The sequence below is a fragment of the Puntigrus tetrazona genome, chromosome 17, assembly GCF_018831695.1.
Source record: "Puntigrus tetrazona isolate hp1 chromosome 17, ASM1883169v1, whole genome shotgun sequence".
NCBI classification, from domain to species: domain Eukaryota; kingdom Metazoa; phylum Chordata; class Actinopteri; order Cypriniformes; family Cyprinidae; genus Puntigrus; species Puntigrus tetrazona.
The window spans coordinates 21,112,673-21,127,633 of NC_056715.1; the positions used below are offsets into that span (position 1 = coordinate 21,112,673).

The following is a 14,961-nucleotide window of genomic DNA, read 5'->3' on the forward strand; positions in this document are numbered from 1 at the left end:
CCATTTCCAACCGCTACCTGTGCAAACTTTCTACAGCTCCCACTCCAGCCTCTGTGGCTCTTGGTGTACTGCAGGGGGACGTATCAACTTTCAATCTCAGCCAAGCACACCATCAAATATTCATGCCTGTGCTGCGTAGAGACGCCAGATACATATTTTACTGAGGATTATTTGTTGTGTGTTCTCATGAATGTATTACAAGCTTTTGATCACCGAATCACTGGAGGGAAAGTCTTGGAAAATGACTGAGCAGCATGTCTACAAACTCTAGGAAAGCACATTATGAACTCAAATAAGGTTGTTTAAAGCCTCCCGTGTTTTAGTCACACCTGCAGGATAAATGAATGGTTTTGGCACCGCTCCTAACAGCTGTTTTCGGTGAGGTGTTCATTTGTGAACGTCTACTCACATCTGCCTCGTCCCTCACATTGTATTAATGAGGTAAATATGCTTATGATTCATATTTGTTACTGATGTGGAATGAAGTCTAGAATTGAAGACGGTAGCGTCGTGCTGTTTAGTAAAATGCTTAATCATGGTAGTAAACGCATTTATTAATTTCTAAACATTGTTATTTGTTACCTTTTTGGAGTGTTATAGTTTATGAGTGCTTTTACATTTCTTCTAAAGCTAATGGAATAGAGATTGTGATCTAAACTAAACTATACTAATGCGTCCTAATCTAATTATAACTAATTATAACAAGTATAATATAACTGACATGACTACTATCATAAACATATTATTTTAAAATGTTTTTAAGCATTGTTTTTTCCAAACAACAGCATAAAAAGAATAAGAATAGTACATATCTGCCACCTAAATATTGGGTTGGCCACTAGGAAAATGTATTTTTTATTTCTTTTTTTGGTGAGACTTATTGGTGCTTCATTTTGTGTTCTGCCACTGTACAGAATTATTTTCTAAACTGTCATAATATTGTTTTAATATAACACAGGTATATTATGAGTCACACCGGTTTGGAAAGACACACCAGGGTGAATAAAAATGACATGATGAACATGTTTGAATAAAACTTAATTTAACTTGATCTATAAGTGAGATGTTTTAACGAGCGCTTTATTAAATTAAAGGTGCATCTCTTCTTTTGCAACCTTTATACTATCTATGCTGTTTACTATGCTGTATTACTGTATTATGGCATGGAATAGCAAAAAAATGCTGAAAAACATTCACTTGATAAGACTTTAATGGACTTGGTTTAATTAAACAGTATATTAATATTAACACACACACACATGCAAACACACACACACACACATACAAAGCATTTGTTGATAAAGTAGAAACCAACAAACATGGCCGACTGTGAGATTCGCTTTGTGCTATTATATATAAGAGCCAAAGGTTTTCACACCACTGGTGCAACTGGCAAAGCAAAAACCAATTCCAGCAAGGTACCACTAATATTTCTCCTTAATGAGATTAGTAAGGAATGGGAGCCGAAAAAGACATCAGCCAAGAGCAGGTGTTCATTCTGATGATTTATTCATGATCCAATTATGAGCTTCAACCAACATTCTGTCACAAGTGCAGTGACATTTTCGACTACTATTAATTGCTTCATACAGTCAGTTTGGTAATCGTGCATCGCTGAATATCATTCAATGATGCCCCATTCATATGTAAAGCAGATGAGAAATCCGACTGTGGACTGGTGCTATAACTGCGTCTTATCCTTAATAGTCGGACGGACACTGGCCATTGATGAAGACCGCAAATGTCAGGCATTTATCGCGCGTTGAGAGAACCATTGATTTAGACATTACTTCTTTCCCAAAGCGTGACAATTCTCGCAAATGCCACAAAAGCTTGTCAGAGCATAGAGAGGTATAACTGGTGATTTGGTATTTATAAAATAATCAATACTAGCATAGCATACTAGACAATGTTTGCTGTTTTTTTGTGGTGTGCATGTACCTTTTTACTTATACGCCTTTTTATAGTTTCTTATTTTGTAGACTTTTTGTTGTCGTTGGCACAAAAATTGATCTAATGAAGCAGATTCGCACTGAAGACTGCTGTGTCACACCCTGTTAGCACATGGAATAAAGCCCTAAAAATCACATTAGCTGACTGGCTTAACCAGCAGAATTATTAGCAGAAGAAACACCTTGGTCAGCCACATTTATCACCTTAGTTTTGCTGGTGAACTGCGTGATTTTACTGGTTTGTCCTGTTAGATTAGCAGATAGCGTAAGCCAAGGATGCAGGTGGGTGGTACAAGGCAGAGGAGACCTTGTTTTACTAAGAAAAGCCAGGGTTAGCATACATTAATCCACTGTGAACAGAGAACAAACTTCAATCTTCTCTGCAGTGTAGCATACTCTAAAAATCCTTAAAAAAAAAAAAAGGGTGGCATAATGGAACATTAATCAGTCACACATTTCCCCTGCTCATATTACTCAAAAGCACATATAACGCTCAACTGTCTGCTGTTTTTCATCCCCTTTAGGCCCCGCGCAAAGCATGCTGGGTCCCGAAAAACCTCTTGATAACACAATATGTTATTATTCATCCATGAATTCTTTACGGTTGCACAGTTGAAGCTGACATGAACGAAACAGCCATTTCACAAATCCATGACGACAAAGAAATAAATAAATGTCGTAGTAAATATGCAGTGGATATAGTAGAAACATCGAACAACGTTGCGCATTGTAACATCGCTTCATAACAACAGAGCACACTTCCTGGCCAAACTTTTAAATAGTCCACTGCATTAGGGCATTTTATTAAAAATATTGCTCACGTTAGATTTTCATGACTACAATGCAGTGTTACTGCATATCAATATGCTACCACGATGTCTAAATAAAGAAGCACTCTCACAAGCACAATGACCTATAATCATTATGTTTAACAGCCATTGTACATTTATTATATACAAACACATTAAAATCATATAACATACTATTATTTTGTTTTGATTGAACCATTAAGAACTACGATCATTTTAACGGGGGATGCGCTTAATTGTTACGAAACGATGAAAATGATGCTGTTTTTATTTTATTAACCCGCTAAAGCAGCGTTTGGTTCTCAAAGGGATAATTAGAGACTACATTTCTAATTGTGAAAGTTATTGCGATTATCTGCTTGAGCATCATCCCGGCTTCTTGGCAACAGCGTGGAGAAATCTATCCGCCCCCATCCTCTGATTTGTAACGCGCAGCTTTGACTTGATCCCCATTCAATGCATCACCCAGACGTTAAACTCCCAGCTGTCAGCGTGCGGGGACTAATACGGCCATTATCGCAAGCAGCAGCACGCACGGCGACCGTAACTTTAAAACGATAACATTGGGATCCCGCAATAACGAACGCGCAACGTGCGCGCTCCCCTGGCACAATAAAACGAGCGGGGCTCCTGGAGACGTTGTACGCGAGACGGTAAACAAACAAGCCAGAGCAAAAGCATCCTCACGCCATCGGTATGACCCTAGCGTTCCCAGACACCTCAAGCGGTTCAATTATTTAAAGTATCGCCCTCCTCTGTGCTCAGCGCCCAAGCATACACCGGGTCCCTGCAGCGATAGCGTTTTAAACGCGACGCCTGTAACTGTTATATCAAAACGCCCACTTTTAAAAGCCGTTGAAGTTCGGAACGCACCGTCGGGTCGTTCGTTAAATCCTCTCTCGCGCCACACAATTGAGGACTGCTCGTCAGAAGCGAGGCGAATGTAACAATAGCGCGGCTCACCTTTCAAACGCGTCCTGTGGTTTACGTCCGGCAGGATGCTTCTGTCTGTCTGCATCAGCACCAGCGCGCACGGGGAGCGCCCATCCGCCCAGGGACCGTGTGGAAAGAGACACGCCTTCGACGAACGCGAAAACGAAAAAGTTTCGACTTCGCGTCTCTGCTTAGCGCGCGCTCTCGGCGCGTCTTAACCGACGCTCATTGTAAATCTCAAGGCATTGTTTCAAAAAGCCGCGGAAATAATTAAATAAACGTACGCGGTAAGAGTTGATTTGCGCCGCCATCTGTTGGTGAACGTCGCAAGCGCGCGTGTAAGGTATTATACAGCGGCACGCATATATATATATATATAACGTAGATATGAACTCACACAGCGATACAAAATAATAAATAAACACATAAATATATACACAGCAAGTTTAGCTATACGGGTTATGTACTGTTTTTATTATTTTCGGTGGAGCTGGATGCTGTATCCACACCAACAGGCGGTGCTACACCACTGAGACGCATCGAGAACAGATGCGCCCAGTATTACGAAATTATAACTGATTTGCTTTTTCTGAATGAATTATACGTGGTTTATCTCCTAGCAGGGAAGTGAGGGATGTGCTTCTGTGCGGATACAGCGGCTGTCCTGGTCTAGCCGGCTTCAGGTAATTAACATCCCCATCCAGTCTTCATCAAGCGTCGGCTTCAGACAGATAGGATGCTTCGGGCTTTGTTGTTCCTTACTCTGATTGTCACGAAGCGCGCCTGTAATAAATACGTATGTATAAGAATGTGCGTGCATTAGACCTCTGCGATTTATTTTAGGGATATATCTATTTGATAAATAGGTTCATTGCATCTTTTCTCCGTTTCTGTCTGAAAACAATGCATTTAGCGCCATTGCTATTAATAGAAACGTGGTATGTATATTTAAATCCTAAAGGATGTCGATTTTGTTCTGTGTAAGGTGGTAGCCTGTATAGAAATTTGATATCTGGGCGATTGAGGGTTCGAGGGTTATGCAAGCTATCCGTTTATTGATGATATGATGCATGCATTTATTCTTTATTTTTTTATAATAAATACTTTATACCACACTTAATAATACTTTACACCGTTTAATGTGCAGAAACGTTTAAGACACAATAATGTATTCCTGAATATAAACGGTAAACATTGTAGTTTCCTCTTTTACTTTTTTGTTTAGTCCTACTTAGCAACATAGACCGAACCAATGGCTTGAGTTGGGGGCGGGGCTATCTGTTTTGCCGACCAATGGAGGACAGGGGAGTATTTGGGAAACATGTTTGAAATGCACATTATATATGGGATTTCATTTGGTTCACAAACACAAATTTCACACCTTTTCTTATTTACCCACAAAATTCAATTATTATTCCTGAAAACATTCCATTTAATTTAGTTTGAAGTTGATTAATAGGCTGATTAAAATTCTTTATTTACAGCCAGTGGAAATAAATTTGCCTCATAATCTTTCTTCATTTTCATTCAAGCAGTGTTCCTTTTCATAGAGATAAACTGTTAATACCATGGACAACATGAAATGTACGGTTCGATCATCCGAATTAAGACTTTTTTTTTTTATCTAATTGAAACACAGGCATGTTGTTCAGGATGGTAAAACTCAGCCTACTGAACACTATTGCACCGGCATACTTCCACACTGCTACTGTGGTCACGTTAGCCCTGCACTTCCTCCTCTTCATGCCCACTGTTTTCCGAAGTCCAGATGTGGAGCTAAATCCCTTCATGCTGGTCCACATCACCGTCTTTCTCTTCCTCATGGGGAACGCGTTGGGTAATTACACGATGACTATATGGTACCCGTCTGAGAGTGCCAACGAGACAGTAATTCCAGTCTGTTCGCCCGACTGCCCGGACCGAATCGACGCCCACTATCTTCTGAATGGACGGCACTTCTGCAAAGTTTGTAAGAAAGTGATTCTAAAACGGGACCACCACTGCTTTTTCACAGGAAACTGCATCGGGAACAGGAACATGCGCTACTTTATTATGTTCAGCATCTATACGTCCTGCTGTTGTCTGTATTCGTTGGTAATCGGGGTGGCGTATCTTACGATGGAATACTCCATTTCCTTTGAGAACCCACTCACCTTCCTCACTCTTCTACCGCTCTCGACAGGTTACTTCTTCCTTGGTAAGTTTCATTTGACTTTTTATTTAGGATTTCCTACTTCAGATATCCTCAAAGCAATAGTTCGTCCCATATTTTACTCAACCCGAAGCCATCCTTCCTCCACTTTCTTCTTTTGCTGTGTTCTGGCTTCTTGGCTGATCCATGACTTGACTTATGGCTCAACTTACATCCTACGAGTCAGAAGTCAGCCCGAGAAGCCGGAAGTCGGCTGGAAAATAGTATCAGTCAGTAAATAGGAGTCGGTACTTTACACTAGAAATATTTCTGTTAAAAAAACACATCGATCTGCTTCAGAGCGTATAGGTTCGTTTTACGCCGCAGTAATGGCCGCTATTCAACCGCATTGGCAAGCCTGAAAGAGCCAGTGTCTGTCTGAAAGAAGAAAGCCACATAAACTTAGGATGGCTTCAAGGTGAGTAAAATATGGGGTAATTTTCATTTTTGGGTAAACTATTCCTTTAAAGGTGACATATCGTGAAAATATAAATTTTCCAGGTTTTAAATCAGATTCAACGACCCTTTAAGAAAAATAACATTCTTTCTTTTCTCGCCTCAGGTTTGATTTCAGGTCTCCAGTTCTTTCTGGTTATAATGCTGTACGTCTGGCTGGGTATCGGACTAGTTAGCGCCGGTTTCTGCTGTCAGCAGCTTCTGCTGGTAGCCCGAGGGCAGACCTGGTGTGAGCTACAGAAAGGGCAGCTGTCACAGAGTCGCGGGACCTGGCGGGCCAACCTAACTGATGTTTTCGGCTCCCGTTGGGCTCTGGGCCTTTTCCTGCCAATTCAGACTGTGGAGACCGAACCTGGGAACTGGCGGGTCTACCATGATCACAAACATGACTGAAATGCCAAGAACCTGCCATATCAACGTGTTTATCATGATTTGACCTGTGTCGACCGGTTATTAAATAAGGGCTTCAGTGCATGCAACTGATCTACCTTTTTAGTAGATTTCTGTCATCGCTGCGCAAATTAGGAGAGCGTTATGTCCCAAAGAGGTGGTAACGCACAGATCTATGTCTATCAGCACTGTGCCGAAACTCAATTTCATCCCTAGTTCAGGGCAGCAGTGATTAGCCGAGGTGACATCAGAGAAGGAGGCCGGGATTAAAGGATGGAAGGGTCTTTACAAAACAACGCACACTAGGTAATCAGCACACTATTACACAAGTGGCCTGCTAAAATGTGGGTGACATTTAGATGAAATGGAATTGAACTGGTTACGACCACAATTAAAAAAAACACAGGCAAATACTAAAACACTAAATACTAAAATATATATATATATATATATATATATATATATATATATATATATATATATATATATATATATATATAATTCATTTAATTGACATTTAGAATGCAACACAAGATTTCTTTGAATAATTACTGTTCATTTTTTGATGAACTTTGTATGTACACAAAATTATTATAGCAGCACAACTATTTAAACATTGATCTTAAACATTGATTTTAAATTGTAATATTACAGTATTTGTGATCCAATAAAAGCAGCCTTAGGGAGCACAAGAGACCATTCAAGATTGCTGACTTCTGAATTGATCCTGTTTGCTACCTCAATATTTATCTGAACTAGACCGAAATAAAATATTCCGTTAATTTTTGAAAAGCACTCTGAAAATGCACTCACTATTTAAATATTATAAACATTATAATTACTCATTTTATTAGTTATAAAGACCATTTTAAAACATTTTATTACTTACAGCAAACGGCAGACATCGTGCGGTTGTCATCAAGGCCTGCCGAAAGCGTTTAGAGTTTGGTGCTATATTAAAATTTTTTAGTTTTTTTAAATTTCCAAAAATGTTAATTTTCAGCACAATCAAACCAAGCAGTAAATGTGTGCTTTTTTCCCCCCTTGCGATCTGTCCAGCACGGACAAAGTAATTAGTAATAATGGAGGGTCAATGTTCTGTAACCGAAACCCTCTTATAAAACAGCAATCCACTATTATGTTTCATGTCAGCCTTTCAATTATTATAAGTGCACGCTTACAGTTGCTCTGCTCTCAGTCCTGTTTGATGTTTTGAAACGTGGCCATCAACATCCTTTGGCTGCAGTTGAACTGAGCATCATATCTTATCAAAATATCAGCTGTCTATGCTTGGTTTAGATGCAGGTTAGTTGTTCAGAAGCTGGAGTTTATTATCCTATTAGAGCTGAGAGGATATTTTCACATAATCGATTTCTACCACCTTTTTATAGCGTTATACTGTTGTTAATTAATATTAAGTTGCTGTGTTTGATGCATGAAAAATACGGCATGCGATGCTGATGAACAGTTTCTGTTGATGAACACTCTTCTGTGATTGATTGATTTACTTTACTTGACTTAAAATGACTTTAACCAAAAGGTGCTTGAAGGCGTTTTCTTGGAGATCAGCTTCGATATGAAAACCCGTTAAACCACGATTGGTGAACAAACTGTTCAAACCTAAAATCACAAACATCCAGGGAACAGATTTAAAACGCCTTTATTTTTGAAGGCACATAAAAAGTCAAACGACACCTACAGAATACAAAACTGCACTTCAGCACGATGCTAAAACTAAACGAGACTATTGCATAGATTTCTACAGCAAAAATGTGTCATTTAGTATTGGGTTCTGATAAATCAACGCGATGCGTTTATATTTTTGGAAAGAAAATACGAGTGAAATCCAGAAAAAAAAAGTTAATTTGTACGGCAAAGTACACTTGAGCGGTGTACATGCTATCACATAGTGCATTCATCACTCCACCAACCCTGACCTCGGTCATCAAAGCTTATTAGTACCTGCTTTCCCAAACACAAACAGTCTGTATGCATGCGGTATAACAGATTGCTACAAAAAAACAAAAAAAAACTGTACAACTTGTTCATTCACATCCAAACCTAAAAGACAATCGCAACCTCCATTAAGAATGTAAACAAATCACTTAATAATACGACAAGGCATTACAAATAACAACCACATCTGAAGTGCTACTTCAAATACATTCTGATCAGCACAAATGGTTATTAGTACTCTTAACGTCCATTGGTCTTTCTCATATATAACAAGAACACTTACTTACAGATGCAACACATACACGTACAAACGGTATTATTACAAACACATTTCTACAAATTTTCTAAATATATTTCTGAATTTCACATTTTCTCTGAATAAAAAAAAAAATTATTGTGCACTTAAGTATAAGTACTCTTATCTTTATCATTTGTTAAAGGCATTAATTAGATTCAGTGATTAGAAAAGATATTTTTTTTATACAGAAGCTATTGTCGTGTTCCAGTTCTGGTTTTCCAAGGCCTCCTTTCCAAATAATAACCAATTACATTGTAATACTAGAACTGGAAGTTCTTTTCAAATCGAGTGTGCTAAGAAATTCTGAACCACAGAAAAAGCTGACACAGTAACCTAAACACTGTCTTTGTATACTTTTGACACAAGGATAAAGATGTCTCATTTGGGATAGATAATGCTTGGAGTTATAACTATATCTCTAGGCTTTACCGAAGACTCAAATTTTTGATGTTTCCAACTGATATAATGACAAGATGATGAAAATTTGCCAAGCGATTGATTATAAAAGTGCCGTTTGGAGCAAAGGTGGCTATTCCACTACTAAATATTAAAATCCGAACCTGCTACTACACCATGCAACCCACATCTGTGATTTCCTGTTCTGCACCCTTTACAGAGTCCATTATTGAGTCCACTGGCGTCTCCTCAATGTTTCCAGAGTTCTGGAGGATAAGCTGCAATCTCGTCCAGACTTTGGGATCTCCACTACATATGGCCTCCAAGAAGAGGTCGGTCTGAGCCTGCAGACTCTGAAGCTGGGCCTGGGAACGTTTATTTTGTCGAATAAGTTCCTTTGTGCGCATTGTGATGCCCAGCAGGCCTGACCGGTTCAAAATGTTATAGGTGTTGCAGAAGCGCTTGCGTTTGCTGGAGCTCGGAGAGAGGGCTTCCGGGATATTCTCCACATCACTGCTCTCGGTGACTGAAGCTTTGGGGCTCTTTTGAGGGAAAGAAGCGAGGAAGGAGTCAGCGCAAAGTGAGAAGGGTGAAGTGGTGGTGTGGGGCTCCTGAAGGTCAGAAAGCCTGGACGAGGAGTTTTCCACAGCCACGTCTTCAACAGAGCGACCAATTTCTCCCAAAGAAGCAATGTCGGGGTCTACATCGTAATCTGTAAATGTCTCAGGCGCATCCTGCTTCAAAGACGAAACGTGGAAAGGTTTTTCATCGCAACGGCGTCGCTGATGTCTTCCAGCATGACTGTGGTTTGACCTCTTATTGATAGCGCTGGGACCCTCGTCGATTGTAGACTCTTGCGGGGAAATTTTTGGAAAGGCGTTTTGCATGGAAGCATGCTTTCTGGAATGTTTCTGCTTGCCAGAGCTTTGGATGGTACAATCTCCAGCTGGAGTGACTGGCTGCAGGAAAAGCAGCTGGGACTGAGGAACCACATCTAGTGAAGCATTTAAGCTCCACGGTTTTAATGCCGGGGCCATGGAGTTGGGCTGAAACGAGAACAATCAATGAATAATTTTGTTAAACAGACAAATACTCTTTGGTAGGGCTGCACGATGAATCTTCGATTCATGCATAACTTCGATCTCGCTTCTACACGACGGCGATTCGCTTCCGTGTATTTCTCTGCATTCAGATCATGCTGCATTCACTCGTTATTGGTCGCACCCACGCAATAACAAAAAACGAGATCGGAAATCTCGATCACTTTTCTCCTTCCCCTCATTGGCTCCAGTGACGCCCTCACACCCTTTCACGGGACGCTGCTTTGTTTTGTTTTTTTTCGCTCGAGTGCAATAGAGTTTGGTTGAAAAAAATGACAATCATGAATCGTGATCTCAATTCGCATGATTCACATTTTAGCAAGAATCGTGCAGCCCTACTCTTTAGTTCTCATTCATAAATAAAAAGAAGGGTCAGCAAGTCACAAGTTTTTCAGTCAACGCTTCCCACGAAAATGACTTTGATACACTTCTTCTTCTGTGAGTGGTGTGTTTGGAATTTATGAATTCAAATGTATTTATCAAAAATGATTATTTTAGGGGGACACACAAGTTTTTATTAATACACACAAGCTTTTCATGTTTTCTTGAAAATGTTGAAATGTTTTTTACAACGCCATGAAAGTTTTTTTTGTATACTGTAAGACTAGATTTTTACTTCTCTTCATTGCAAATACCCTTATGTCATTGACCCAGCTGCAATATTTAGAAAACTATATTTATAGTAATCAGCTCATTCAGTCATGCAGCGTGTTTTAGCTTGCTAGCTCTGATAAGAAGCAGCAGCAGTCGTGAAACGCACAACCGCAATATCGCATCTTGTGTGTGTGACACACAAGAGGCAAAAAGACAGTCTTCCATTGCGTATCATAGAAACATTTAATTATCCACACCAATAAATTTAATTATGAAATATCTCGCCTTATATTAATATCCCAACTGAAAGGTTGGGGGAAAACTTGCTTTGAATGGCAATGGCCTTTACGCTAGGATATAGATTTACTGAAAATTAAGATTTAATACATAAAATATGAAACATAATGTCTATTTTGAGTAATTCAAAGTGCATAAAAAGACATTCATTTACAAATGTCCTATTCAGCTTATTGTTAGTTAATATTTTGAGCCGAAGACGCCGAGCAGCAAGCACTGGAAAGACAAATGTCTGTAATGAGCCGTATAACTAACAACATATTTACTAAATATAGCTTTGACACCAAAACAATAATGTAACTGCAACAAACGGAACATACACAGAACAAGGACACTTATTGCAGAAATATGTCATACCTGCTTAAGAGCAAGGTTGTTCATTACGATCATGGGAGAGACTCCTGGATGTGAGCCAGGAATGAAAGGCACCTGAAGAGCTGTCGGCATGCTTTGTGCCGCAGTACTAGTTGGTCCGATGTCTTCAAAGTCTGTCTGGTCCAAAGCACTAAAATATCCTGAGCTGGCATCTACGGTGAGAAAATATTGTAATGTTGTAAAAGGTAAAACCCAGTAATTACGTGCATTTATACACCTATAACAACATAATTATAGACAATATTGTATAAATATAATAGTGGATTAGCAATAATGAGCAGAAAGATGAGTACTGTCACCATATTTTGCTTTAAACCGTAATACTTACAGAAAAACAGGGGGTTTGAAATCTACTTTGTCACGTGAGCTGATAAATTAATAACACACAACAGAAATCTGGAAGATCTATAAACACAGACCTGAATCTCTGTCGATCTCACTGGAGGATTTCCGTTTGTTGCCCATGTTGGATCTGCTCTGGTGGTCCGATTCGTTAGATTTCAGTCCATCGGTACAGCCCCGATCCAGGCAGTGACTGGGAGCCGTGGATTAAATAAAGGAAAGTCAAAACCCCGAAAGATGATCTGGTGTAACACGAGCGCGTTTATGACTCCAGCCAATGAAATGCAGCTCCAAACACGCTTAAAAACCAAATATAGGGTTTAAAAACGCTTTATCGTGAATTAGCGAATGCTGCTAAACAAAGTTTCTCGTAGTAAATAAACAGCCCGTGAGACTGGGTGGGAAGTGCTATTAAAATAACAAGTAAACAAGTCCGCAAATGTAAGTGCTGGCATTAAAAAACATATTTGCATCTTAAAATACAGCTAGACAGCCATATTGGCACCTTATTTTAAGATCTTGTATCGGATAGTTTATACATAATATGAACGGAGTGAGAACGTCGCGAACCCGCTACTGCAGCAGCTAATACACGGTGCCAAACACGAGACTCTCCCATAAACACACACTACAGCACAAAACGCGCGTTTTTTCTTACTTACCGAGAACAATTCCCCTCGAACCCCTTCTCTTGTTAAGGCCTGCGTATGAATCGACGCGTGGCGAGAGAAAACTAAGCTTATATTTCTGTTGTTTTGAAAACCGGACTGAGCGGCGAGCAACGTGAGTTTACAAACAGCTCCGCCTTCTCCGCCGGCTTAAAAGGCTGTTACCAGGGAAACCGCCGAATCGTCACTCGCTTAGAGATGCAAGATCCGCCTTGTATTTGCATAGGGTCTTCTGATTGGTGCAGAGGTGAACCCTTGCGACTGTAAACGTGACTCCGAAGCGTGGAGCGAAATCTGCACTGCAGCGTCAGGAGTGAATGTGGCACGCGTTGCAGCGTCATCCTCTCCATCCCATAATTTTTAATGTGTAAAAAATGCAGCTCACAGAATGAGAGACAGTTGTTTTCAAACGTCAATGACACGGCCAAAAAGTTTGCTTTCATATTTATTTATTCGCTCGCCATGTCCACAAGTGCTGTGAACTTTCAAAGTAATTTACTATGAAATATTAGGTGTCTGAATTGCGATCACGTGTCCGGTCTGCCCTGAATTCACTTGGAAACTAATCCAACTAATCAAAGTCAATGGAAATGTTAAACACAAATGCCCCAAATTAAGTGCAGCAACCACATGATTGCCCTCCCAACATGCCCACGGTGGCTGGATTATCTCCACTATAACTCTAAAAGTCATGCTACAAAATTGACAGACTATATATTGCATTAAAATAGAAACCATACATGCCTACATCAAATTAATGTGAACACTGGATACAAGACCCATACCTAAGAAACAAAAAAACTCAAAAACAACAACAAAAAAGAAATGTTTTACTGGGTTTGCTTACTGTTTTATTGACATTATATAAAAAAGCTAGACTTGATCCAAAGTGAAAACTTAGGCTTTATAGTTACTGTATGCTACTGAAACCAAATGGCTTATTTAATAAACTGACTTTTAAACTGCAACCATACTGCAAAACTACGTTTTACATTTGATTTATGTTAACTGTAATTGTAACGGGGTAGTCGTCTTGAAGGAGTTTTTCGTTTCATGGGGGGCGGGTGTTGTTTGGCGGAAGTGATGTTCATGGCCCTTTAAGAAGCGTGAAGATTCCCCTTTACTTCCGTTTTCCTCTGGCATGGGATATGGGCCGTGTGTGAGTGCATGGTAAAAGAAAAAAACCTTATGTGCGTTAAGCATTGAGTCTATGAGCCGTAGCAAACGCAGTAACTATTTCTGAGCGTGGGCCTGGGGATGTGCGACCGCATCAACGCAGTTTTGGGTACGTTAGCGTATTGACCTATAACGTCGCATTGTTTCAAGTGAGGGCAATTACTAATAGTGCCGCTTCTTTTAGTTCAAGCTGGGTAGGAGTGGTGGATTATTCACTATCCGTATTGCGAGTCCGTTAGCTGTGCTGCCGGTAAGTGCTTATATCTTTTAAATTGGTTGTTAATTAAAAAAGCCATTTTAATACGTTAGCGTGTGTGTTTAATAACTATTGAATAATTATTTTATAGAAAGTTGCTCGCTGCTGTTTTGCTGCTGTGAGGTGGCCTGACGGCGCTGCTGTACCGCGACATAGTTCGCGTTCTAGAAGACTTTGCTTCAGTGTGCGTGCGAGTGTGAGTGCGTGTTGTACAGGGACTAATTATTTATGTGATTACGAGAGTGTGGAGTTAAGATGATTTAGTCTTTTCTTTTTTTCCTTTTCTTCTTTGTTTTCTTTTGTATTGTGTTTATTTTGTTGGTTGAATTGTGAGTAATAATTGTTATTTGACCTTGTCAATTTCCTTATAGACAACAAGGACGCTCATCTCTGGGGAGGGTTTGCTTTTGTTTTTGGTTTGCGGTGTGTGTTTGGTTATCTGTTTGGAGTGGGGATATTTTTAGTTTTTATTTTCTCATTGTGGGTGGGGGTTCATTTATATTGAATTTTGGTTTTGGGGGTTTTGCTTTTCCTCCCGATTGTTGGGTCGTCGAGAGATATCAATGTTGTATATGATTGGTGGTCACTGTATAACTATTTTATGAAAACAATTGTATTAAATTGGTGATGTGATGTGTTTTGTATGATTTTACCTGTCTTTATATTTAAAGTGTCCATTTAAATAAATTGATTGCACACCTCTGTTTATTCCTTCATTTGACTGAAGGAGACCTGGAGTTGTAGAGAAATCTCTCTGTGTACCCCGTGAATT

The 14,961-nt window shown here is 39.6% G+C and overlaps 3 protein-coding genes and 1 long non-coding RNA gene across 10 annotated transcripts in view; 2 read left to right on the plus strand and 2 right to left on the minus strand.

The window, feature by feature from the left end:
* The window catches only part of tmem63c (transmembrane protein 63C), a 38,496-nt gene extending 34,612 nt beyond the window's left edge, over positions 1 to 3,884 (minus strand). For 5 of the 7 annotated variants that reach the window (XR_006253084.1, XM_043263650.1, XM_043263648.1 and 2 more), the window contains exon 1: positions 3,725 to 3,873. The gene's annotated coding sequence lies outside the window, so the exon portion shown is untranslated. Of the gene's footprint in view, positions 1 to 3,724 lie in introns of all 7 variants that reach the window. The other 2 variants (XR_006253085.1, XM_043263649.1) reach the window with 2 other exon arrangements.
* Positions 3,885 to 4,158: 274 nt separating this feature from the next.
* Positions 4,159 to 7,150, plus strand: zdhhc22 (zinc finger DHHC-type palmitoyltransferase 22). The gene is made up of 3 exons (XM_043263653.1): positions 4,159 to 4,377; positions 5,334 to 5,891; positions 6,448 to 7,150. Exons 2-3 carry the CDS (start codon positions 5,336 to 5,338, stop codon positions 6,732 to 6,734), a joined length of 843 nt encoding a protein of 280 aa, XP_043119588.1. The 5' UTR covers positions 4,159 to 4,377; positions 5,334 to 5,335; the 3' UTR covers positions 6,735 to 7,150.
* Positions 7,151 to 8,375: 1,225 nt separating this feature from the next.
* cipca (CLOCK-interacting pacemaker a) lies at positions 8,376 to 12,908 on the minus strand. Its single transcript, XM_043263844.1, has 4 exons — positions 12,752 to 12,908; positions 12,167 to 12,282; positions 11,730 to 11,899; positions 8,376 to 10,427 (listed from the first exon to the last, which is right to left on the minus strand). Exons 2-4 carry the CDS (start codon positions 12,210 to 12,212, stop codon positions 9,552 to 9,554), a joined length of 1,092 nt encoding a protein of 363 aa, XP_043119779.1. The 5' UTR covers positions 12,213 to 12,282; positions 12,752 to 12,908; the 3' UTR covers positions 8,376 to 9,551.
* An 863-nt stretch (positions 12,909 to 13,771) lies between these two features.
* Positions 13,772 to 14,889, plus strand: LOC122362266. The gene is made up of 2 exons (XR_006253083.1): positions 13,772 to 14,183; positions 14,281 to 14,889. It is a non-coding gene; the product is annotated as an uncharacterized LOC122362266 (long non-coding RNA).
* Positions 14,890 to 14,961: the final 72 nt, after the last annotated feature.